This window comes from Erinaceus europaeus, chromosome 16 (genome assembly GCF_950295315.1).
Source record: "Erinaceus europaeus chromosome 16, mEriEur2.1, whole genome shotgun sequence".
NCBI classification, from domain to species: Eukaryota; Metazoa; Chordata; class Mammalia; order Eulipotyphla; family Erinaceidae; genus Erinaceus; species Erinaceus europaeus.
Window position 1 is genome coordinate 49,029,033 of NC_080177.1, and position 25,723 is coordinate 49,054,755.

A 25,723-nucleotide genomic window follows, 5' to 3' on the forward strand; every position below is an offset into this window, starting at 1 on the left:
TTCCTTTGACCCCACAACCTCTCCAGCATTGGCCTTTCTTATATGATTTCACCTCTTAGCCTTTATTGTCTTACTCCACTTTTTCTCTTTCCCCCAGGTCCTTTTCTGAATGCTAAACCAAGTTCTCTTTCCCCATTCAACTTTCTCCTTTCAAGTTAACTGTGCAGTTCTGTATTCCCTAATCCACAAGACCCAGGTTGCAGTGTGTATATTTTGGAAATGAGATTCTATAAAGATGTTGGGGAGTAGTAAGCACAGGAATAGGGGAAGTTGGCTGGTGGAGGGACAGATAGGGCAGGTGTCATTTTGAGAGTGCTATTTTGATTCCGGTATGATGTACATTCGCAATTTTATAGTATTGTAAAACAATGGTGAACCAATAACATCTGATTATATATATAACCAATGAGACCATATATTGGCTTCCTAAATTACATCTGAAATTCTTTTTTTTCCCTTTTGTTGCCCTTTTCTTTTTAATTGTTGTTGTAGTTGTTATTGTTGTTATTGATGTCATCTTTGTTAGATAGGACAGAGAGAAATGGAGAGAGGAGGGAAAGACAGAGAGGGGGAAAGAAAGATAGACACCTGCAGACTTGCTTTACCGCCTGTGAAGTGACTCCCCTGCAGGTGGCTCGAACTGGGATCATTTTGCAGGTCCTTGTGCTTCGCACCAGAGTGCTTAACCGCCGCACTACCGCCTGATACCCCATCTGAAATTTTTTTAAAAATATTTATTTATTCCCTTTGTTTGCCCTTGTTGTTTTATTGTTGTAGGTATTATTGATGTAGTCGTTGTTGGATAGGACAGAAAGAAATGGGGAGAGTAGAGGAAGACAGAGAGAAGGGGAGAGATAGACACCTACAGACCTGCTTCACCGCCTGTGAAGCGACTCCCCTGCAGGTGGGGAGCCAGGGGCTCGAACCGGGATCCTTAGGCAGGTCCTTGTGCTTTGAGCCACTTGTGCTTAACCTGCTACGCTACTGCCAGACTTCCCTGAAACTCTTTAGGTGTGCCTAAGCCCTGACAAAACAGCTGAGAGACCGGAGTCAGTGACCTTAACTGGCAACCTCAGAAGATAAGGTGCGGGAGTTAGGACAGTTAAAGTAATGGGGCATGAGAGAAACAACCAGCAAGCTCATGGGCGCCAGACGCCCGACCTGGCCCCGCCACTCTGGGGGGCGGGGGAGGGGGAAAGATGGCGGCGCTCCCCCTAAACCTTGGGCGCGGGGGCGGGGCGGGGAGTCACGTGGCTGCCCACAGCCCGCGTGCCTCCAGCTTTCTTCCCTGAGCGTTCCTGCCCCGTGTTTCCCCGCAGTCCCCACCCAGCGGAGGGCCGCTGCAGGTCAGGGAAAGCAGGACGCCGGGGAACTCAGAGGCAGAGGCAGAGGGGCGCCGGGGCAGGGTCCCTGACGCCAGGGCGGCAGGTCCCCCCTCCGCCCCCCCCCCCCCCCCCCCGCTCCTGGAGGGCGAGGTGGTCGAGGGGACTTTCAGGGCACTCAGTCAAGCTATGGGCGCCGTCTGGGGTTCCGGGGGCCCCTTAAGGCTCCAGCTACTTGGCGCGGGCATTGCAAGGGACTCCGTTCGCCGTGCAGCCTGGAAGCCGGCGGGACTGAGAAACAGCTCCAGCCCGGTGTGGTTCGCACCCTAGGAGTAAGGGCCCGGGTGCGAGAGGGATGCTTCTGTCCCGGAGAGCGGGGGCGGGCAGCGGGCGCTCAGGGCCCGGTTCCACCATCGGACGCCCGCTTCGGCGCTGCCTCCCGGCCGAGTGGGCTCGCCCGCGCTGACTGCCCGGAGGGGGCCTCGCCCTGGACCCTCCCCGCCTCCTGGGCGTGGGGCTGGGGATGTGGAGACTGGAGGACACCTGCAGCCGCCCCGGCTCCTTCCGACTGCACCGGCGCCCCAGCGGGAACCCCGTCTCGTTATGGGCCACAACGGCAGCTGGGTGCCCCGGAACGCCAGCGCCCGGAGCACGCTCGGGGAGCCCGGCGAGGCGCAGCTGTACCGCCAGTTCACCACCGCCGTGCAGGTCGTCATCTTCATCGGCTCACTGCTCGGTGAGCGGGCCAGCGGCGCCCACGGGTGGGCGCGACGGGGTGCAGGGTGGCGCCTGGCCTAGCGGAGGGTTGAAGGAGGTTGGCAAAATGCCGGGGTCGGTGGGGCAGTGAGTAGAACGCCTAAACTGCGTGCTTGAGGTCGCGAGTTCTATTCCCAGTGTTACAAGTTCGTGACGCAAACACCACCACCACCCCGCAGTCGTTTAAGCTGCCTGAGTGAGGTCGCGAGTTATATCCCAGGTGTTGCATGTTCATGAATGATGCTTTGGTGTTGTCTCTGTCTCTCTCTGTCTCTCTGTCTCTGTCTCTCTCTCTCTCTCTCACACACACACACACACACACACACACACACACACACACACACACACACGCAACTGGTAGCAGAAGAGTCCAAACAATGTTTTCTTCAGACTTAGGACCTGGTACCCGGTGGAGGTCACTACCCTGCCGGGATTGGGAAGAACGCTGCGTGGTGCCCACTTTACCTCCTCGCCCCTAGCTCTGGTTTACAGAATTTCAAGGAACAAAGCCTCTGTGGGAATTTGTGGATGTGCGCCCTTCTGTTCTCATCCTTGTTTTGTGTCCCATTTGTGTCTTGCTTCTTGGGAACAGCCTGTAGACTATTTCCTTTAGATATTTAAACAGTCAAAATCATAGGGCACAAAACCCGGTCTTCCTCTCTACTTCTGTTTGGTTGGCTGTGTAAGATAAGGTTTGAATGAAAAGATGACACACACACATTCTCACTCTCTGTCTCTCTCTCTCTCTCTCAGCGAAGAGCAACTGAAATCAGTGGCTGGTGAAAAACATTTGTCCCTTAGCATGAGACTCACCCTCACTTCTGGCAGCTACCCTATAAAGCCTAATTGAGCAGTTACTTCTTTTGAGGGTGGTTGAACGTGTTGCCTACTACTTGTGACTGTGCTGTCGCTTCAAAGGGAAATTCTCTGATGTGATATTTGAAAGGTTGTTAAATGATTGTGATTGAATTCAATATGGGCAAGAGTAGTCTTCATGTTTCAGACTAGGAATAGATGACTTTTTTTTTTCCTTTCTGTAGACACCTGTGGATTGTCAGTGGCAACCAAGATAACTGACACTGAAAAGGACTATGGAAGAATTGTATCTGGCATTTCCCATCACCATTTCTTTGTCATCACCCTCTCCCCCTGGGTCATAATATTGGCATTCCACTTTGTCACGAGGGAATTTTCTGGAATGGACAGTAGTGTGCAGTGTGTGTGTGTTGTGTTTCTATGAGTGGAATGTCAAATGCACGTTAGTGAGGCAAAGTCTGTGTTTCCAATAGTTTCAGCATTCTTTTTAAAACAACAAACCCTTACTGAACACCTCCAGGCGGCCATGCAAGATGAGGTATAGATTATTAGGAGTTAAATTCTAGCATTGGGCCAGCAAAATAGCTCATTTGGACTTTGTGCTACTTTGCCATGTGCACCAAGGTTTGAGCCTGTCCCCAACCTCATTAAAGGAAGCTTCTTCACTCCTGTGGCCTCTTTCACTTTTTGCCTCTCTGCTTTTGTCTCTATTTTAAAATATTTTAGTAATGTCATGCTTCCTTTAAGTGTAGATTACTGAGGCAGAAGTGGCTGAATTTTTATTTTTGCCTGCAAATATTATGTGTTTCTTTAAAAAGATTCAAATACTTTCTACAATATTCTCTACATACTTATTTCTGCAGATTTTTCATGTGTTTAGATTTTGTTTATTTTCCTATTAGTAACTTTAACCTTGAAAAAAAAGATGATGTTGGCAGACATTTTAACACACATTGACTAAAAAATCTGATTACTATTGAGATAAAGACAGAATGATCATGCAAAAGGTATAGGAAATTATGGACAAATAGCAGATATTGGTTCTGCTGTCTTTTTACTTTTCAATTTTTTAAATATATTTTTTTAAAGACCAATTTATTTACATGAGAGAAGGAGATAAGAAGAGAGAACCAAAGCATCACTCTGGCATGTCCAATACCAGGGATGGAACACAGGACCTCATGCTTGAGAGTCCAATTCTCTAGCCTCTGCATCACCTCCTAGGTCACTGTACTTGCTATTCTTGTTAATTACATTAGATTCCTGAGTTGCTTGTTGAAATTGCACTTATTTTAACTGTTTCCACTACACTTTAATTGTCATGTACAAACTGCTTTTGCAGATATCTTCTTCTAAGACTAGGTTATTGATAATTTGCCTGACTTGTCCATATTGCCCTCTTTCCAAGTGACTTAGCTTTCTGAGAATTCTATTTGCTCCTATTAAAATTCAGGAAAAGTATTACTATGGATACATATTTAAAAAAGCCAAGTCAGAGAACTTGTGTAAAAGGTGCTTGTGGTTTCCCTACAATGCTTAGTGGGGCTATACAGTTGCTCTGTGTACTTATTACTTCCTGGTCATCTTGATTTATTATTCACTGAGGATTCAACTCATATAAATATATTTGTTGATCAAATTTGCCTGGTAATGCCACTTCAGGCTCTGAGCTTAAGCTTCAAAGTCATAGTTTTCCAAAGTCCTAAGATAGAGTAAATTCACAGTAAGAATAAAAGAAAAGGGTTTAAGAATAAAAGAAAAGAATCATGGAAGAGAAGTAAATTGAAAGTGGAATAGCATACAACACTGATTTAATCTACTATGTCCCCCTACCCCCAAACATTGATGTTTTCCTTTTAATTTTGCTTTAAAATTATTTTTATTAGTGATTTGATGGTGGTTTACAAGATTATAAGATTACAGGCGAATAGTTTCACACCACAGCCACCACCACCATTCTGTGTCCTTTCCACTCCCACCCTACCTCCACTCCCCCCGCCCAGGATAACCACCATAGTCTTGACAAAGTCTTAGCAACAGCATGGCTAATTATTTTTATAAGTTCATATGTTTCAGTTCTTTATATTGCACATATAAACAATACCATCTAGTAGTTGTCTTTCAGAGAAATGTAGGTCATTTGGTAACAAGAGTTGGCAAAATAGCTCACTTGGATAGTACACTGCTTTGCCATGTGTTCCAGCCAGGTTCCAGCCCAGTCCCCACAGCACTGGAGGAAGCCTCAGTGCTTTGGTTTCTTTTCCTCATCTTCTCTGACTTATCTCTGTCTCTATCTGAAAAACAGCCTAGAGTGTTGAAGTCCTGGTGACAAGTGCAACAACAAAACGCTATTTTTACCTTCAAATAGATTCAAATACTCTTTTTTTTTAAAAAAGTATTTATTAGAGGATTCATTGTTTACAGTTGACATTAAAATACAATAGTTTACACATGCATAATATTTCCCAATTTTCCACACAATAATTCAACCCCTGCTAGGCACTCCTCTGCCATCATATTCTCAAATACTCCTTACATGAGTATTTAAGTGTGATTTTTTTTCTCAATATGCAACATATTCTGTTAGTGTGATTTTTTCATTGGGATTTTCAGAGACCCAATACTTAGCAAAAATAATTCTTTTGTACTATTAACATCTTGAAACTTAAAACAAATTCCTAGTGGGCTGAGGAGATACTATAGTGACTATGTAAAAGACTTTCATATCTTAAACTCCAAGGTCCCAGGTTCAATCCCTGGTTCCACCATAAGCCAGAGCTGAGCAGAACTCTTGTTAAAAATAAAATAAAAACTCTTGGTGCCCTGTGTTAGGAAAACCTTAACAAGTTGGAATGGCTGTAATCTAGCTAATGAGAAACATTTACTGTGTTGGAAATGAACTTAACAGTTGTATATAATACCATACAAATAATGTTTTTGAAGGTTTTATGTAAACTAGTGTTTCTTTTTCATATTTGAAATAATTATTATTATTAAACTTTATTGGGGATTAATGGTTTAGAGTCAATGATAAAATACAATAGTTTGTACATGTGTAACATTTCTACATAACAATACAACCCCTATTAAACTTTTTTTTTAACCAGAGCAGTGCTCATCTCTAGCTATGGTGCTGCTGAAAATTGAGCCTGGGACCATGAAGTCTTAGGCATGAATCTTTTTGCATAACCATTATTCTATCTCCCCCACTATAGTATATTTCACATTATCCTTCTATTCATAATAACCTTATGGAATAAAGTACAGATATTTTCTGCTATGTTTTTCTCAGCATACTCTTGGTACCTCTAGTGGCACTGCCCTATTCTAGCAACAATGTACCTTTGTGCCACCTGTGCTTAATCTGCTGCGCATGCCCGACTCCCAGGGCATGAAAGCTTTTTTGCATAATCATTATACTATCACCCCCACCCATTTTTTTGTATAATCTTTGTTTTTATTTATTTTTAAATATTTTTTACTGATTTACTAATGATCGACAAGTCCTCTAGACAAGAGAGGTGAAATTCCACACAATTCCCACCATCAGAGTTCTTTTTTTCTTTTTTTTAAAAATTTTTTGTTTGTAAAAAGGAAACATTGATTGAACCATAGGATAAGAGGGGTACAACTCCACACATTTCCCACCACCAGAACTCTGTATCCCATCCCCTCCCTTGATAGCTTTCTTATTCTTTTTGTATTATCTTTAATTTAATTTTTTATTTATAAAAAGGAAACATTGACAAAACCACAGGATAAGAGGCGTACAACTTCACACAATTCCCACTACCAGACCTCCATATCCCATCCCCTCCCCTGATAGCTTTCTTATTCTCTATCCCCCTGGGAGTATAGACCCAAGATCATTGTGGGATGCAGAAGGTGGAAGGTCTAGCTTCTGTAATTGCTTCCCCACTGAACATGGGTGTTAACAGGTCAATACACACTCCCACCCTGCCTCTCTCTTTCCCTAGTGGGGAAGGGCTCTGGGGAAGTGGAGCTCCAAGGCATATTAGTGGGGTTGTCTGTCCAGGGAAGTCTGGTTGGCATCCTGCTACCATCTGGAACCTGGTGATTGAAAAGAGAGTTAACATACAAAGCCAAACAAATTGTTGAACAATCATGGACCTAAAGGCTGGAAGAGGGCAGATGAAGTGTTGGGGAGTCCTTCATTTTGTAAATAGCTAATAGGCATATTTTAGTTATATTCAAAGGGCCTGTAGCTATAGTAGTGTTTTTGTTTTTTTTTTTTTTTGGCCTGAGCCTGAAATCTGATATGCAGTTGGATCCAAGTTATTGTCTGGGGAGATGATGTCATGGACTGGGTAAAGGACCAGAAAGCTGGATCAGGGAAAAGAGTAGCTCCCTAATATGGGAAAGAGGTATAAATATTGTTGACTGGAAACCCCATTGATTTGATGTGATGTGGGGCCCATAATTAGCTTAGGAGCCTGTGTGACCTCTGCATCCCTGTAGATCTGAGCTCACATTCTGTGGTTATGAGTAAGAACATTCCATGCTGCCCCAGTATCAACCCATCTTCCTCAGATGTAGCATAGAGTATGTTGTCCACCCTCCATTCACAGGATGGAACATTCTCTACCATTGTTGATCCAAGTTGAGGGTAAGGTCCTATGGGGGCCCACAAAGGGATCTATTTTGTTGTTCCTGATAGAAATGACTGGTAACAATGGAGAGGGATTTATTCGAGTTCTAGGCCCATCAAGTCTGTTCGGGAATCTCAGGATTCCCCGATTAGGGCCCCAGCTGGTGCAATGGCCTGATAGTGACTAAAGAGTCATCATTAAAGTATGCCAGTCTCTTACTCAGCTTTTGCAGTTCTTGTTTTGACAAGGTTAGTTTTGGAGTGAGTGAGAGAACTGTAATAGGAAGTAGGTGAGGAGGGTCTCTAAGTCTAAGTAGACACTATTTCATTATGAACTTGATACTGACTCACTACAGACTATTGTGTATTTTTGTTTTCAGGTATATATTTTGCCCTAATTTATGAATACATGTGAACATATGCTCTATATTATGGGACCTGGCCTATATCTATGTTTTGGGACTTTGTTAGGAAGTGAACCTCTTGGAATGGAATTAGAGAATACCATGAAAGGAAAGGTCTCATCCAAGTGATGAGGGTGAAGGGTTGGCAATCCATGTCTGATGTCTCTGTACACAGTCTGAGTTGAAGCATGCCGAGATGGTACTTTTTGCATTGATTAGGTTGGAATCAGCGGATGCAATATCATTTGGTATGACTTGAGAGAAGCATGCAGGAAAGTGAGCCCCACCCCAGAGGTTCCAGGATTGGGAGAAATATAGGCTCTATAGAGGAAGCAGGAGATTACTGTTGTCTTAGGGTTTAAGAAGACAATAGATAGTTATTGCAATAATCACATTATTTGGCAATTGGGTTAACTTTGAAAAATCCCTTTGTTAGAATTTGCTGTATCATACACACCATCACCATATTTTATGTCCTTTGACATTATTTGTATATAGCTATGCCACTGGTTGCTTTTGTTCTCCTTGGACTAAGCTTTTAAGAGAGTCAACATATCAAAGACTCAGCCTATGTATTAAAAAGACTTAGTCTGTACTTTAAAAAGTTTGAAACATTCAGTTAGTGATTTATGTGACTACAAATTAATAGGAGTGTACATAAACACCATTCCCACCACCAAAAGACTGTATCCCATTCCCCCCAGGCCCCTCACCCCATGAAGCTGAACATCCACCCTCACCCTACACCCAGAGTTTTTATTTTGGTGCCCTACTACAAATTTAGTCAGATCTTGCTTTGAGTTTTCCTTTCTGTTATTCTTCTCAACTTCTGTTTATGAGTGGGGTTGTCCCATACTTGTTTTTATCTTTCTGACTTAGTTTACTTAATATAATTTCTTCTAGCTCCATCCAAGATGGGTCAGAGAAGGTGGGTTCATTGTTCTTGATAGCTGCATAGTATTCTATTGTGTATATATACCACAGCTTTCTCAGCCACTCATCTGTTGTTGGGCACCTGGGTTGCTTCCAGGTTTTAGCTATTACGAATTGTGCTACTATGAACATAGGTGTACACATATCTTTTTGGTTGGGTGTTATGGAGTCCTTGGGGTATATCCCCAGGAGAGGAATTACTGGGTCATATGGAAGGTCCATGTCTAGCCTTGTGAGGGTTCTCCAGACTTCTCTCCACAGAGGCTGGACCAATTTACATCCCCACCAATGCAGAAGGATTCCTCTGTCCCCACAGCCTTTCCAGCATTTGTTGCTGCTGTCCCTTTTGATGTATGCCACAGGAGTAAGGTGGTATCTCAATGTTGTCTTAATTTGCATTTCTCTGACAATCAGTGACCTAGAGCAGTTTTTCATATGTTTGTTAGCCTTTGGATCTCCTCTGTAGTGAATGTTTTGTTCATATCCTCTGCCCATTTTTGGATGGGGTCATTTGCTTTTTTGTTGCTAAGTTTGCTGAGGTCCTTGTATATTTTGGTTATTAGACTCTTGTCTGATGTATGGCATGTGAAGATCTTATTCTGTGAGGGGTCTCTTTGTTTCTGTGATAGTTTCTTTGGCTATGCAGAAGCTTTTCAATTTGATGTAGTCCCATTGGTTTGTGTCTGCTTTAGTCTTCCTTGCAGTTGGGTTTGTTTGATCAAAGATGTCCTTGAGGTTTAGGTGGGAAAGTGTTCCACCAATGTTTTCCTCTAAGTATTTGATAGTTTCTGGCCTAACATCCAGGTCCTTGATCTGTTTGGAGTTGATTTTTGTTTCTGGTGAGATAAGGTGGTTCAGTTTCATTGTTCTGCATGTTTCAACCCAGTTTTCCCAGCACCATTTATTGAAGAGAGCCTCTTTCCTCCATTTAATACTTTGGGCCCCCTTATCAAAGATTAGATGTCCATAGGTGTGGGGCTTTAGTTCTGGACTTTCAATTCTGTTCCACTGGTCTGTGTGCCTATTTATCTTTATTTATCGGATAGAGACAGCCAGAAATTGAGGGCAGAGGGAGATAGAGATGGAGAGAGACAGAGAGACACCTGCAACACTAATTTACCACTTGCTAAGCTTTCCCCCTGCAGGTGGGGACTGAGGCCTCAAACCTGGGTCCTTGCGCTTTGTAACACATGAGCTCAACCAGGTGCGCTACCTCCTGGCCCCAGCTTTCTTATTCTTTAACCCTCTGGGAGTATGGAGCCAAGGTCATTGTGGGATGCAGAAGGTGGAAGGTCTGGCTTCTGTAATTGCTTCCCCACTGAACATGGGCACTGAACATGGGCGTTGACAGGTTGATCCACACTCCCAGCCTGTCTCTCTCTTTCCCTAGTGGGGAGGGCCTCTGGGGAAGTGGAGCTCCAAGGCATATTGGTGGGGTTGTCTGTCCAGGGAAGTCTGGTTTTTTAATTTTTTTTATTTAAGAAAGGATTAATTAACAAAACCTTAGGGTAGGAGGGGTACAACTCCACACAATTCCCACCGCCCAATCTCCATATCCCACCCCCTCCCCAGTAACTTTCCCATTCTCTATCCCTCTGGAAGCATGGACCCAGGGTCATTGAGGGTTGCAGAAGGTAGAAGGTATGGCTTCTGTAATTGCTTCCCCACTGAACATGGGCGTTGACTGGTCGGTCCATACTCCCAGTCTGCCTCTCTCTTTCCCTAGTAGGGTGGGTGTCTGGGGAAGCTGAGCTCCAGGATACATTGGTGGGGTCTTCAATCCAGGGAAGCCTGGCTAGCATCCTGATGGCATCTGGAACCTGGTGACTGAAAAGAGAGTTAACATACAAAGCCAAACAAATTGTTGAGCAATCATGGACCCAAAGCTTGGAATAGTGGAGAGGAAGTGTTAGGGAGGGTACTCACTGCAAACTCTAGTATACTTCTGCTTTCTTCCTTTGGTGCCATACTCCATACTCAGTCAATTTCTGCTTTGCGTTTCTACTTTTTTTTTTTCTTTTACATGCATAACATTCCCCAGATTCCCATTTAACAATACAACCCCCACTATTTAATTCATCATTTTTCATGGACCTGTATTCTCCACACCCACCCACCCACCCCAGAGTCTTTTACTTTGGTGTAATACTCCAATTCCATTTCAGGTTCGACTTGTGTTTTATTTTCTAATCTTGTTTTTCAACTTCGGCCTGAGAGTGAGATCATCCCATATTCATTCTTCTGTTTCTGACTTATTTCACTCAACATGATTTTTTCAAGGTCCATCCAATATCGGCTGAAAACGGTGAAGTCACCATTTTTTACAGCTGAGTAGTATTCCATTGTGTATATAGACCACAACTTGCTCAGCCACTCATCTGTTGTTGGACACCTGGGTTGCTTCCAGGTTTTGGCTATTACAAATTGTGCTGCCAAGAACATATGTGTACACAGATCTTTTTGGATGGATGTGTTGGGTTACTTAGGATATATCCCCAGGAGGGGAATTGCAGGGTCATAGGGTAGGTCCATTTCTAGCCTTCTGAGAGTTCTCCAGACTGTTCTCCACAGAGGTTGGACCAATTGACATTCCCACCAGCAGTGCAGGAGGGTTCCTTTGACCCCACACCCTCTCCAGCATTGGCTGATGTTACCTTTTCTGATGTGTGACATTCTCACAGGAGTGAAGTGATATCTCATTGTTGTCTTGATTTGCATTTCTCTGACAATCAGAGACTTGGAGCATTTTTTCATGTGTTTCTCGGCCTTTTGGATCTCTTCTGTGGTGAATATTCTGTCCAAGTCCTCCCCCCATTTTTGGATGGGGTTATTTGTTGTCTTGTTGTTGAGTCTGGGAAGCTCTTTATATATGTTGGTTATTAAACTCTTATCTGATGTATGGCATGTAAAGATCTTCTCCCATTCTGTGAGGGGTCTCTTGATTTGGGTAGTGGTTTCTTTTGCTGTGAAGAAGCTTTTTAATTTGATGTAGTCCCATAGGTTTATACTTGCCTTAGTCTCCCTTGTAATTGGATTCGTTTCATTGAAAATGTCTTTAAAATTTATGCGGAAAAAAGTTCTGCCAATATTTTCCTCTAAGTATATGATAGTTTCTGGTCTAACATCCAAGTCCTTGATCCACTTGGAATTTACTTTTGTATTTGGTGAAATACAGTGATTCAGTTTCATTCTTCTGCATGTTTCAACCCATTGTTTCCAACACCATTTGTTGAAGAGACTCTGCTTTCCCCATGTAATAGTCTGGGCCCCTTTGTCAAAGATTAGATGTCCATACGTGTGGGGCCTCATTTCTGGGCTCTCAATTCTATTCCACTGGTCAGTGTGTCTTTTCACGTTCCAGTACCAAGCAGTTTTGATGACAATGGCTCTATAATACAGTTTGAGATCTGGCAGTGTGATGCCTCCGGTTCTGTTCTTTTTACTCAAGATTGTTTTGGCAATTCTAGGTCTTTTCTGGTTCCAGATAAACATTTGTAGCATTTGTTCTATTCTCCAAAAAAATGTGCTTGGGATCTTGATGGGGATAGCATTAAATTTGTAGATGGCTCTGGGTAATATATTCATTTTGATGATGTTAATTCTTCCAACCCATGAACATGGAATATCTTTCCACTTCTTTGTGTCTTTTTCAATTTCTTTGAGTAGTGACTCATAATTTTCAGTATACAAGTCTTTCACTTCTTTGGTTAGGTTTACTCCTAGATATGTTATTGTTTTGGTTGCTATAGAAAAAGGAACTGCTTTCTGGATTTCAATTTCTTCTAACTTAGTGTTTGCATAGAGGAATGCCACTGACTTTTGAATGTTAATTTTATAGCCTGACACCTTACTGTATTGCCTGATGATTTCCAAAAGCTTGTTGCTGGATTCCTTAGGTTTTTCCATGTATACTATCATGTCATCTGCAAATAAGGAGAGTTTGACTTCTTCTCTTCCAATCTGTATGCCTTTAATTCCTTGCTCCTGCCTGATTGCTATGGCAAGAACTTCCAACACTATGTTGAATAGTAATGGTGATAGTGGGCAGCCCTGTCTAGTACCTGATCTGAGTGGAAATGCTTCCAGTTTTTCACCATTGAGTATGATGTTGGCTGTAGGTTTGCTATATATAGACTCCACTATCTTCAGGAATTTTCCATCTATTCCCTTTTTTTGTAGTGTTTTGATCATAAAGGGATGTTGTATTTTGTCAAAGGCTTTCTCTGCATCTATTGATATGACCATGTGGTGTTTGGTCTTGCTTTTGTTGATGTGGTGGATCACATTGATTGATTTACGTATATTAAACCAACCTTGCATGCCTGGGATAAACCCCACTTGGTCATGATGAACAATCTTTTTGATATACTGCTGTATCCGGTTGGCTAGAATTTTGTTCAATATTTTCGCATCTATGTTCATCAGAGATATTGGTCTGTAGTTTTCTTTTTTGGTTGTGTCCCTGTCTGCTTTGGGTATCAGGGTGATGTTGGCTTCATAGAAGCTTGCAGGGAGTATTCCAGTGTCTTCAATCTTCTGGAAGACTTTTAAAAGTAGAGGTATTAGTTCTTCTTTGAAAGTTTTGTAGAATTCATTTGTAAAACCATCTGGTCCAGGACTTTTATTTTTGGGAAGATTTTTGATAACTGTTTCAATTTCATTAGCTGTGATGGGCCTGTTCATGTTATCCACTTCCTCTTGACTTAGTTTTGGAAGTTGGTAGGTATCTAGGAAATCATTCATTTCTTCCAGGTTCTCTAGCTTGGTGGCATATAGTTGTTCATAGAAGCCTCGCATGATATGTTTAATTTCTGCAGTGTCTGTTGTGATTTCTCCTCTTTCATTTACTATCCGATTTATTTGGGTCTTCTCCCTTTTTTGTTTTGTGAGTCTGGCTAAAGGTTTGTTGATTTTGTTTACTCTTTCGAAGAACCAACATTTACTTTCATCGATCTTTTGTATGGTTTTCCTATTCTCAATGTTATTTATTTCTGCCCTAACTTTAGTAATTTCTGTCCTTCTGGTTGCTTTAGGATTCCTTTGTTGTTCTTCTTCTAGGTCTTTAAGATGTGCAATCAGGCTGTTTATTTGTGCCTTTTCTTGTTTCCTAATGTGTGCTTGTATAGCTATGAACTTCCCTCTTAGGACTGCTTTAGCTGTGTCCCAAATATTTTGATAGCTTGTGTCTTCATTTTCATTGAACTCTCGAAACATTTTGATATCTTCCTTGACTTCCTCTTTTACCCAGAAGTTGTTAAGAAGTGTACTGTTGAGCTTCCACATTTTGGGACTGTTACTAATCTTTTGTTGATTGTTAAGTGTTAGTTTAATTCCACTGTGGTCTGAGAAGATGCTTGGGATGATTTCAGTGCTATTGAATTGGCTGATGCTGTCTTTGTGGCCTAACATATGGTCTATCCTTGAGAATGACCCATGTGGATTTGAGTAAAATGTGTATTCCAGTTTCTTGGGATGAATGACTCTGAAAATGTCCAATAGTTCTAGTTTATCTATCTCTTCATTTAGCTCCCTTATGTCTTTACTGATTTTCTTCCTGGATGATCTGTCAAGTTGAGATAGTGGGGTGTTGAAGTCCCCTACTATGATTGTGTTACTGTTAATATATTGCTGTAGCTCTTTTAGTAGAAGTTTGATGTATTTAGATGGCTTCTCATTGGGTGCATAGATATTAATAATTGTTAAGTCCTCTTGATTGACTGATCCTCTGAGCATTAAGTAGTGTCCATTCCTATCTTTTTTAATCTTATCTATTTTAAAGTCTATCATGTCAGATATGAGAATAGCTGTTCCTGCCCTTTTTTGTGGTTCATTGGCTTGTATGATAGTTTTCCATCCTTTCACTTTAAGTCTGTGTTTGTCTTGTTGAGTTAGGTGAGTTTCCTGTAGACAACATATTGTTGGGTTGTGTTTTCTGATCCATCTTCCTACTCTGTGTCTTTTAATAGGTGAATTCAGGCCATTGACATTTATTGATATCAAAGATTGAAGATATTTTAACGCCATTCTTGTAGAGTTTTACAGTGTTTTGATATATGTCCTATTTGTGGTGGTCTGGTTGTTTATAGGAGACCTTTCAGAACTTCTTTCAGGGCAGGCTTGGTGATGGTTGCTTCCTTCAACTGTTGCTTGACTGAGAAGGTTTTGATGCTTCCATCTAGTCTGAATGACAGTATAGCAGGATATAGTATTCTTGGCTGAAAGCCTTTTTCATTGAGCACTCGATAGATATCTTGCCATTCTCTTCTGGCCTGTAGTGTTTGTATAGAGAAGTCTGCTGCTAATCTTATGGGTTTTCCTTTGTAGGTGACTCTTTGTTTTTCTCTTGCAGCCTTCAGGATCCTTTCTTTATCCTTATTCCTTTCCATTCTAAGTATGACATGTCTTGGTGTCTTTAGGTCTGGGTTAATTCTGTTTGGGACCCTCTGGGCTTCTTGAATCTTTATGTCTTTGGTGTTGTCTAGACCAGAGAAATTTTCAGCTATTATGGCCTGGAGAATGCTTTCTTCCTCTCCTTCTCTTTCTTCCTCTGGTAAGCCAATAATGCGTATATTGTTTCTTTTGAAGTCATCCCATAGGACTCTGTTGTTGTTTTCAGCATCTCTTAATCTCTTTTTGAGATCTCTTACTTCTTTTTTAGTTGTCTCTAATTCATCCTCAATCTTGCTAATTCTGTCTTCAGCCTCATTGATTCTATTCTCTCTGCCCTCTACTGCTTTCTGGAGTTCATCTATTTTGTTGCCCTGCTCTGATACTGTTTTAGCTTGTTCAGCTAGTTGCCTTCTTAGCTCAGCGATTTCAGCTTTCAGCTCTCTAATAACCATGAGATAATTAGAATTTTCTTCCATATTCTCATTGGTTGTTCCTGCATTTCTGATTACAATTTTTTCAAATTCTTTACTCACTCCTGTTATTATTTCCTTAGCTAATGTTTGGATGTTGAACTCGTTGTTTTGTGCTCCACCCTCTGGAGGACTTTTAGCTGGACTCTTGTCCTGGTTCGAGTCTCCAATATTTTTTCTTGTTGTTTTAACCATTTTATATATTATGTTATGAGTTCCCTTTATCAGTACTTTTCAAATTATTGATCACTATTGCCTGGATTGACTTGTGTCTAAGTAATTTAATTAAAGGGTTTACCATGGTGGAAGTTAACAATTTTTTTTCAATCCCTGAGTTGGAGCGCAGTGGTGTAAAAGCCTCTTTTTTTTCTTCCCTGTAGGCTATGGGTGCCTGAGGGCTTTTAAACTATCAATAGGCTTCTTCGCTTAATCACTGACTCCTGACCAAGAGATAAAGCAGGGTGTGGCAGAGATAATCCAGTGGTTATGCAAAGAGACTTTCACAGCCCCTCAGCTCTGCCAAGGAGGTATAGGTCTTCTCCTGAGTTTCCCGGTTAGATCTCTGTACCCTGGTGTCCCTCCCTGTTGCTGCTCCAGATTCCGAGGGTAGTAGCAATGGAAACTCAGAGTTGCACTTGGTGAGTCTCTGGGGAGTCCTTTCTTCCCTTCAGCTGTTCCCTTGTTGTGGAGCAGACTGGAGGTGGTGTCTCCACTGATAAACTGCTGAATGTTAGCAGTCACTTAATCTCTCCTTAGGCCCCTCTCTCCTCTGTGTCACCAGCCACGCGTGTTTGTACTCACGGGTGATTTACTGGGTTCCTGTGGTCATTCTAGTCCTGTCTTGTTTCAGTCCGGGTGGTCTCCTTTGGTATTCCTAGTTGATCCGGCAGAGGAGAGGAGAGGAGAGGAGAGGAGAGGAGAGGAGAGGAGAGGAGAGAAAGCGATCTGCCGCTCATAGCTCCGCCTCCGGAAGTCTTCACTCACACAGTTTAAGACTAAACATTTCATATTTATATCAAGACTTAAAAAAGAAATCAAAAAGAGGAATAAACAATTTTTGGACTGTATCTGGACGTCTCCAGAAACCATGGCTGTGTCCAGCCGTTTTATATAAAGTCAGTTAACTTTCAGAGTACTCTGAGCACAATGGGTCGTACAAAAATTTTGGTCACTCAACTCACTCAATTTTTTTTTTTTTAACTCACTCACTCACTCACTCACAAAACACAACTGGCCAGTCATAGCATAAGACATTTGGGGGGGGGGGGGAGGAAGAGTTCTGTGAATCAGATTTTTTTAGATTCTGCCATGTTGTATTATGGATCCTGGGATGCATCCTGCAGCCAGTCCTCTTGCAGCCAGTCTTCTTGCAGTGTTTCTTGTTCTTGAGGGATATCAGCGCCATCATGTGGGTATTGCCAGACATGGCGGGCAGGAACCCAGACAGGCTTGGAGTAATTTTGTGGAAAAATGCATGCGGAACCCCTCCCCATAGTCAACAGGGGGTCAGGTCCTTTCCAAATTTTATCAAGTGGCTCTTTCCATTTGACTTTAATAGCTGGGAGGATGGGTGGTGTTTGCCAATGAAGAATAATAGGAGGTTGGTCTGAGTTTTTATAAATATTAAAGAGATTTAATGTAGTTAAGGCTTTTGACAGCTGGATATTGGGGGGGGTACATTTCCCCTTTTTCTTTATTTAATTGAGCCTTAAGAGTTTGATGGCCCCTCTCAACAATGCCTTGTCCCTGTGGATAATACGGAATGCCTGTAGTATGAATAATGTTCCAGAGGGAACAAAAATCTTTAAATTGTTTGCTGGTAAAGGCAGGCTAATTATCCATTTTTAAGTTGAAGAGGTAAGCCCATTACAGCAAAACAGGAGAGCATATGGCTTATAAGCTTTTTTGCGTTTTCTCCAGTCTGAGCTGTAGCCCACATAAACTTAGAGAAGGTATCAATTGAAACGAACACATATTTTTGTTTGCCAAAGTTGGGTATGTGGGTAACATCAATTTGCCAAAGAGCGTTGGCTTTTAAACCTCGAGGATTAACCCCCAGAGTTTGAATAGCAGGTGTTTTGATTAGACCTGCACAGGAGGAACATGTAGCAAGAATACGTTTTAACTGTGGCAGAGGAATATTAGGAAATCGAGCTCGAAGACCTTTAAGATTAACATGGGTTAGGGAATGAAAGTCAGCAGGATTAGAGACAGAGGCTAGGAGAATTCCTGTGGAGGCAAGGTGGTTGGCTGCAGCATTCCCTTCGGACAGGGGACCAGGAAGAGGGCTGTGGGAACGTAGGTATTGAACATACAGTGGTTGGGTTCGAGAACAGAGCACAGAGGCAATTTGAATTAAAAGAGGAGAAAGTGGGTTGTCATCAATTCTTACATAAGATCGAGCAAGCCATGGAAGTAAGTTAACAGTATACACACTGTCAGAAAAAAGGTTGAAGGATTCTGGTACAGCTTTTAATGCAAGGAAAACAGCATAAAGTTCTTTGTACTGAGGGGAATTATCAGGAAGTTCAGTAAAGAGAGGTTTGGGGTATTGCTGGTCTGGATAATATATAAGGGCAGCAGCTCCCTTTTTTCCACCATCAGTGAACACTGTAGGAGCAGAGGGGATGGGATCTTGAGAGAAAAGTTTAGGTACTAGTAGAGGCAACAGAGGTAAAGAAGCTGTCAAATTATTAGAGGGAAAATGATTATCTAATTGTCCTGGAAAACCCATTAAACTTATGGCAAAACGAGAATGGTGGCGTATGATCCATTCTGTATCTGTGAGAGAAAAGGGAAGAATGATTGAATCTGGTTCCCTTCCTAAGACCTGAACCGATCTGTTTCTTCCTTGGTGAACCATAAATGCTAAGGCGTCAATCTCGGTAAGGAGTCTTGGAGCTCCGCCTACTGGTGTATGAAGCCATTCGAGAACATCATGTTTCTGCCACAATGCCCCCACTACCGTGGGGGTGGAGTTAAAGATTAGAAGATTTACCGGAGAGGAGGGGGAGAACCGAATGAGGTGCATGTCCTGGAGAGCTTGGTTAACTTTTTCCAGTGCCAAGGAGGCTTCGGGGGTTAACATACGCTTTGAGGAGGGCTGTTTGTTTCCTTTTAACAGATCGAACAGTGGTTGCAGGCAGCTCGTAGGCAGATAAAGATACTGCCTAAGCCAATTCAAATTTCCAAGAAAACTTTGTAAAGAAGCAAGAGTGAGATTAGAAGGAAAAGTAACACAAGGTTTTAAAGGACGAATCTGCGTTAGGGAAATCTCTGAGCCTAAGAAAGATATTGGAGGAATTAGCTGTATCTTCTCAGGAGCTACATTAAGTCCACTTCTCTTTAAGGAAGGGATTAGAAAATCACGTAGGGTGGAGAGATCTGTATCTAATTCTCCCCATATTAACACGTCATCCATATAATGAAAAACCTTAAGGCCCTTATGAATATATGGGAAAAGGGCAGATTTAACAGCCTCTTGACAAATAGTAGGACTATTAGCCATGCCCTGGGGCAGTACCACCCATTCAAATCTATCGGCAGGGCTGGCATTATTAATAGAAGGAACAGAGAAAGCAAAACGTTTACAATCTTGTGGGTGTAAGGGAATAGAGAAAAAACAATCCTGTATATCAATAGCTATGATTGGAATTCCTGTGGGAATCGCGGAAGCAAGAGGCAAACCCCTTTGGGGGGAGCCTCAAACCTGCATGGTTTTATTAACTGCACGAAGATCTTGGAGGAGGTGCCATTTTCCTGAGCGCTTTTTAATTACAAAGACTGGAGTATTCCATGGGCTCCGAGAATGACTAATGTGTCCCAAAGATAACTGCTCTTGGACGAGTTCTTTTAAAATTTCTAGCTTCTCCCTAGGCAAAGGCCACTGTTCCACCCAGACAGGCTCATTAGAAAGCCAATCTAAGAGGGGAGTTCTGGTACGAACAGTGGCAGTTAGTATTGGGAGTGCTGGTTGGGTCTAGCAGTCTCACAGGAGTGAGTGTGGTGTTCTGCAGAGGTGTCTGAGGATATCACTACATCTAAAGATTCCAGAAAGTCTCTTTCCAATAAATTGGTGCTTATGTCAGCTATTAAAGGCCGAAAGTGTCCGGTAGTTCCTTCTGTATCTTCCCACACAAGGGAATTTCGTGTTAGGAATGCCTGAGTCAATCCTCCAACACCATGTAAGCGTGGTCCTGGGAGGAGTTCCCAACTCTGGGGAACCTTTGCTTGTCTTAAGACTGTCTTATCTGCTCCCATGTCAATCAAATACTTAAAAGGAATATTACCAATCTTTACTGTCATAGTTGGGTGACCCCTTTCTAAAATAGGGGTGGTCCATAAAATCTCAGGCTCCGAATTTGAGCTGTTCTCTTGCTCCAGCCGGTTATTTCTATGCTGGAAGTTCCCACATACTGCAGGTTCCTCCTTCTGCTCACCCTCTGTTATTGTTACTTGGCGTGGTGGGTGTAGCAACGGGTTGGGTCCCAAGCTGGGCTTCTGTTTGTGGAAGAAGGGCACAGCACCACGCGGGCTACCTGCTTCCTTCCCTCTTGGGGGCGGGGCTAAGGGAAGCCCCACACCTAGTTTAAATCCCTGTTTACATTTGGCAGAGGTGTGCCATTCCTATGGCACCTTGACCAACAATCTCTCCTCCAGTGAAATCCTTTCTGGCATCTGGGACAAGGCATTCGTGGTCTCTGGTTCCCTGTCTGGAGGCGGGGTTGCCCTGACTGGAGGCGGGGTTGCCGTCTATTTTCTGGACATTGGTTACGCCAATGCCCTTGGTGACCGCACTGAAAGCAAGCCCCTTTTTGCTTATGTAAGGTAGCTGCATAGGCCTGTAACATAGGGCCTTGAAAAGAGCTTGATCTGAGATCCTGTGTAGCTAGAATCCAAGTATCTGGGTGTTTGTTTTTAAGAGTGATACAGGCCTGTAGAAAATGCGGAAGCATTCCATCCCAGACTATGGATCACAGGAGGAGAAAACGAGCGTCAGGATTATAAATCTTCCTTTCCAAACTCGACTGGACCCTGGCAATGAATTTAGCGAGGGATTCATCAGGTTCTTGTTGAAGGGAGAGAATGGGGGCTGAGGCCGCTCCCATGGGTGGTGTTAATTGCTCCCATGCTTTTAATGCACACAGGCGTACCTGATCAAAATACCCAGGTGGAAACTTGGCTTCTGCCTGTTGAATCCCTGTTTCTAATTGGCCTGTTCCAAACAATGCATCAAAATTCCCCTCTGGCTGATTTTGAATATTTTTCCGCGATTGCTGTAGACATGCCTCCCATTGCAGGAAGATAGGGCCTGGGAGCGTAGAGCGAGTTACATCCCTCCAATCTTGGGGGGTATTAAGGTTCTGAAGCAGGCCTTGTAAAATGGACCTGGTCCATGGGGCATGAACACCGTCATCCTTGATTCTTCTTCTAGCGTTTGCCCTTCTTCCGTAGCCAGTCAACAGCGTCAGGTTGAGCCTGATGTAAAGTTTCGAGACCTCCTTTGAATCTGGAGAGGTGGCAGTCATTGACTATGTGGGTCATAGTCTGTCTGTAGCCACAGGGGCAGTTCGGGTCATCTCTGGCTCCCCACCAATGGAACATAGCGACACACTGGCCATAGCCTGTTTGATAGCGATTGAGGAGGGCCCAATCATAACGTGCTAGGTCAAAGCCGGGTTGATGCTTGCAGGGGTCTGTGATGAGGTGTTTGTTCTTTACCTCAGCTGACTGCCAACTCTGTTTCCAAGAGTCTGGAACAGAGAAGTTCAGTGTTGGCATAGGGGACCAGACTGGATAATGAGACGTCAAGCGTTGGACAGGGTGGGCGAAGATATCCGTGTATATTGGCAGGTCCGGTAGAGCGTAGACTTGATAGCCTGGCCTAGTTCCTTCAGGTCTGTGGCGGAATATGGATACCAGGCCTGAGGTTTTTGTCTATTGGGGGCAACATTGACTGGAAATGTGTGGACTTGCTCTGATAAGTGTGTAGCGGTAGGAGGAGTCACCGAAGTGGAAGCTTCCTGACAAGCGGCCGAAGAAGTGGTTTTGGAGGCTACCGGAGAATTCGGACATGTCTGTCAAAACGGGGGTGGGCGAAGAAGCAGCCGTGGAGGCAGCAGGAGGATCCAGACATGTGTCTGCCAAAATGGGGGTGGCCGAAGAAGTGGCTGTGGAGTCCAAAGGAGAATTTGGACACGTGTTTGCCAAAATAGGGGCCTTAGGGCAAGATGCAGAGGAATTAGGGTGGGTCAGGATCACGACAGGCCTTTGCTGCTTCTTGTTTTTAAGGTGCTGGTTAAGTTCTATGGTCACTTCCTTTATCTCTTGGATCTCAGCCACTAGGTCCTTAAGCCTTTTGAGAGGTTGCCCTATATATCCCTTAAAAGCTGCTATGATGATCAACTGGATATAAGGTGCAGCCCCCAAAAAAATGTCCCAGATATGTAAAAATTGTATACAGAAAAAAGAATGCAGAATTTGGAAAAGATTTTCCATGGTGGAGAGATCTCAGGAAAACAATAAGAAAGAAAAAAAATCACAGTGCACAATATTGCAGATACCCAAAAGGCGTGTACCTATCTAGGATATCTTCTTGTAAATCTGCTGCTTACGTGTCCCTGTTCCGGGCGCCAAATGCTGGGATAGCCTGAGGGTGCTTCTTCCCGAGCTAGTGCTCTCTGGGTTGGAGAGAACTCAACTGGAGCCGATCTAGGCTGCTGCGTGGGAGAGGGATCAGGAACTCGTGCCGCACTAACTTCGCAGGAGATACACTCTGGACTCTCGGAGCCGGAAAGCAATTTCCAAGTATCTTTAATCAGAAGAGCAGCTGTTTTTATACTCTCCAAGTAGGGTGGAAACAGGATGTGACATAGAGAGGGTGGAGCGAAAAGTGACTGGTGGAAGATCAGGGTGACAAGGAGAGGGGGCGGAGCAGGTGAGAATTCTACCACTGAACCACCAATGCCCTGGAGGGAAGGTGGTGCTTTATGTAAATGCAAAAGTGATTTATGTAAATAGACCGCAGCTTTAAATGGGATCAAATTAATCTCATACAGACATACTGGTGTTTAAGCCGGGGGGAGCTGGCATACTATCCAACACTTTCAGGTATATATTTTGCACTTGTTTATGGATACATGTGAACATATGCTCTCTCTCACAGAACCTGGTGTATATCTAGGTTTTGGGACTTTGTTAGAAAGTGATCCACCTGGGATGGAATTAGAGAATGTTATGAAAGGAAAGGTCTCACCCGAGTAATGAAGCTGAAGGATTATCATTCCACACCTGAAGTGTCTGGACACAGTCTGAGCTGAAGCATGTTGAGGTGGCAATCTTTGCGTTGATTAGGTTGCAATCAGCTGATGCAATTCTTTTCCTTTTCCTTTCTTTCTTCCTTTTCTTTCTTTCTTTCTTTCTTTTTTTTTAAGATTTATTTACTAGCAGAAGAGGGAGAAGGAGAAAGAAAGTGAGAGCCAGAGTATCACTCTGGCATATGCAGTGCTGGGGATCAAGCTCAGGACCTCATGATTTTAAGTCTAAAACTCTAGTCACTGTCCACTTCCTTTGCCTGTGGCCACTGAAATTTCAGCTACAAGAAACCATCCTGGTTTCTTTGAGAGCAGGAGTGATAAATGATAATTTTAGCTTTTTTTTTTTTGTTTAACTTAATCTATTAGATGACGTAAATTAACACTGGGAAAGTCAATTCCAAATTATGCCTTTCAAATGAAGTTCTGACTATAGCAATTTCTTATTCAATACAGTAATCAAGAGTGCCTAGTTTACTATTATTTTAAAATGTTTATTTTCCCTTGTTGTTTTATTGTTGTTGTTGTTATTGATGTTGTCGTTGTTGGATAGGATAGAGAGAAATGGAGAGAGGAGGGGAAGACAGAGGGGAGAGAAAGAGAGACACCTTCAGACCTGCTTCACTGCTTGTGAAGCCACCCCACTGCAGGTGGGGAGCCGGGGGCTCAAACCGGGATACTTACGCTGTTCCTAGTGCTTTGTACTGTTATTTTAATTTTTTATTTATTTCCTTTTTGTTGACCTTTTATTGTTGTAATTATTGTTGTTATTGATGTTGTCGTTGTTAGGTAAGACAGAGAGAAATGGAGAGAGGAGGGTAAGACAGAGGGGGAGAGAAAGATAGACACTTGCAGACCTGCTTCATCACCTGTGAAGCGACTCCCCTGTAGGTGGGGATCCTTATGCGGGTCCTTGCGCTTTGCGCCACATGCGCTTAACCCTCTGCGCTACCGCTGGACTCCCTGTACTGTTATTTTTAACCAGATTGTACACAGCCTAGAATTTTGAGTATTGGACTTGCATGCATGAGATTACAAGTTTGATCTCTGGTATTGTACATATCTGAATGATGCTCCGGTTCTCTTTCCCTCTCTCTTTTATAAACAAATGAATCTTAAAATACAAAAAAAAAAGTGCCTAGTTTGAAGAGTGGCTTTACATTTTCTGAGCTAGGATATTTGCAAACACCTCTCCTTGTATTAGAGGGTCAGCTGTCTCTACTCCCCTTTCCCCTGCTCCTGTGTGAGCTCATTTTCACCTTTAATTACACCTGCCTTTGACTGGGGCTTCCTGTGCCGTTTCTTAGGTCCAGAAACACCTGCTAAATGGAAAGGAAACTGCTAAATGGAAATTAGAGACTAACTCTCTGAAGTCAACTGGAGTGTGAATTTATTTTCCATGAACATCAAGTACAAGCAGAGACAAAGTAATCACATTTTACCTTCCAGAACCTTGATTGATGAGAACAACACCTTTTTTTTTATTGTCCTGTTGTGTTGATGACCTTCTTCCTGAGGATATAAATCTACAAATTACCAGAGTCTTAAAATGAGGCTTTCTACCTCTGTCCTTTGAAAGGCAGACTTAGGAGCTAGCTGCCTGTTTCTCTTCCAGATGCTTCGATTATTAAGATTGGGCTTTTCTCTGAAGAGAGAAATTGTATTAAGTCAGTGGACACTGGTTGGTAAAAGTAATGTTTCTTCTGAGTTATTGTTGGTTAATTGAGAGTTGATTACTGGTAGATTACTTTGCTTTTCTTTGTGATTGCAGCTGGGAGGCAGAGATTCTTGTTAAAAATGACTCAGTGGCTCATAAGATAGGATAAAGGTTATACAAAACACTTTCACGCCTGAGACTCCAGAAATCCCAGGTTCAATCCCCAGCACTGACCCAGAGCTGGTCAGTACTCTGGTAGCAATAAATACATTAAAAAAACAAATACAGTGGTCTGGGAGGTGCCGCAGTGGATAAAGCATTAGACTCTCAATCATGAGGTCCCAAGTTCAATCCCTGGCAGCACTTATACCAAATTGATGTTTGGTTCTTTCTCTCTCTCTCCTCCTGTCTTTCTCATTACTAAATAAATAAAATCTTTTTTTAAAAAAGAACAAATACAAAATACTTGTTAAAAGTGAAGATTCTTGAGTTCTCCTCATAACAACTTTGCTGCAATGTACCATGAGTTCTTAAGGTCTCTATTTTTTGGTGAACTTTCTCTTTAAAATTTTTAAAAATGTTTTTATTGATTTAATTATGTCCATTGGATAAGAGGGGTACAATCCCACACAATTCCTGCCACTAGAGTTCCACATCCTATCTCCTCCATTGGAAGCTTTCCTATTCTTTATCCCCCTGGGAGCATGGATCCAGGATCATTATGGAGTGCAGAAGGTGGAAGGTCTGGCTTCTGTAATTGCTTCTCCACTGGACATGGGTGTTGGCAGGTTGATCCATACTCTCAGCCTGTTTCTGTCTTTCCCTAGTGGGCAGGACTCGGAGAGGTGGGATTCTAGGACACATTGGTGAGGTTGTCTGCCCAGGGAATATTTTGTGAACATTCTGTATGATATACGTGCAAGTGCTTCACACTTGAATGTAGATCACAGAGATTTATTAATGACTTGTTGGGGTCTTATTAAAGTAGTGGTGAGATAGACACAAAAACACTGCTCCACCAACCCCAGAGTTCCCTTGGTGTTGTCTATGGTG

General features: G+C 42.8%; 1 protein-coding gene across 1 annotated transcript in view; it reads left to right on the top strand.

Moving 5' to 3' along the window:
* The first annotated feature begins 1,259 nt into the window (after window positions 1–1,259).
* The window catches only part of GPR176 (G protein-coupled receptor 176), a 76,261-nt gene continuing 51,797 nt past the window's right edge, over window positions 1,260–25,723 (top strand). The window contains exon 1 of the mRNA XM_060175107.1: window positions 1,260–2,058. Within this exon, the coding sequence (XP_060031090.1) occupies window positions 1,926–2,058 (133 nt within the window). The 5' untranslated portion in view covers window positions 1,260–1,925. The remainder of the gene's footprint in view (window positions 2,059–25,723) is intronic.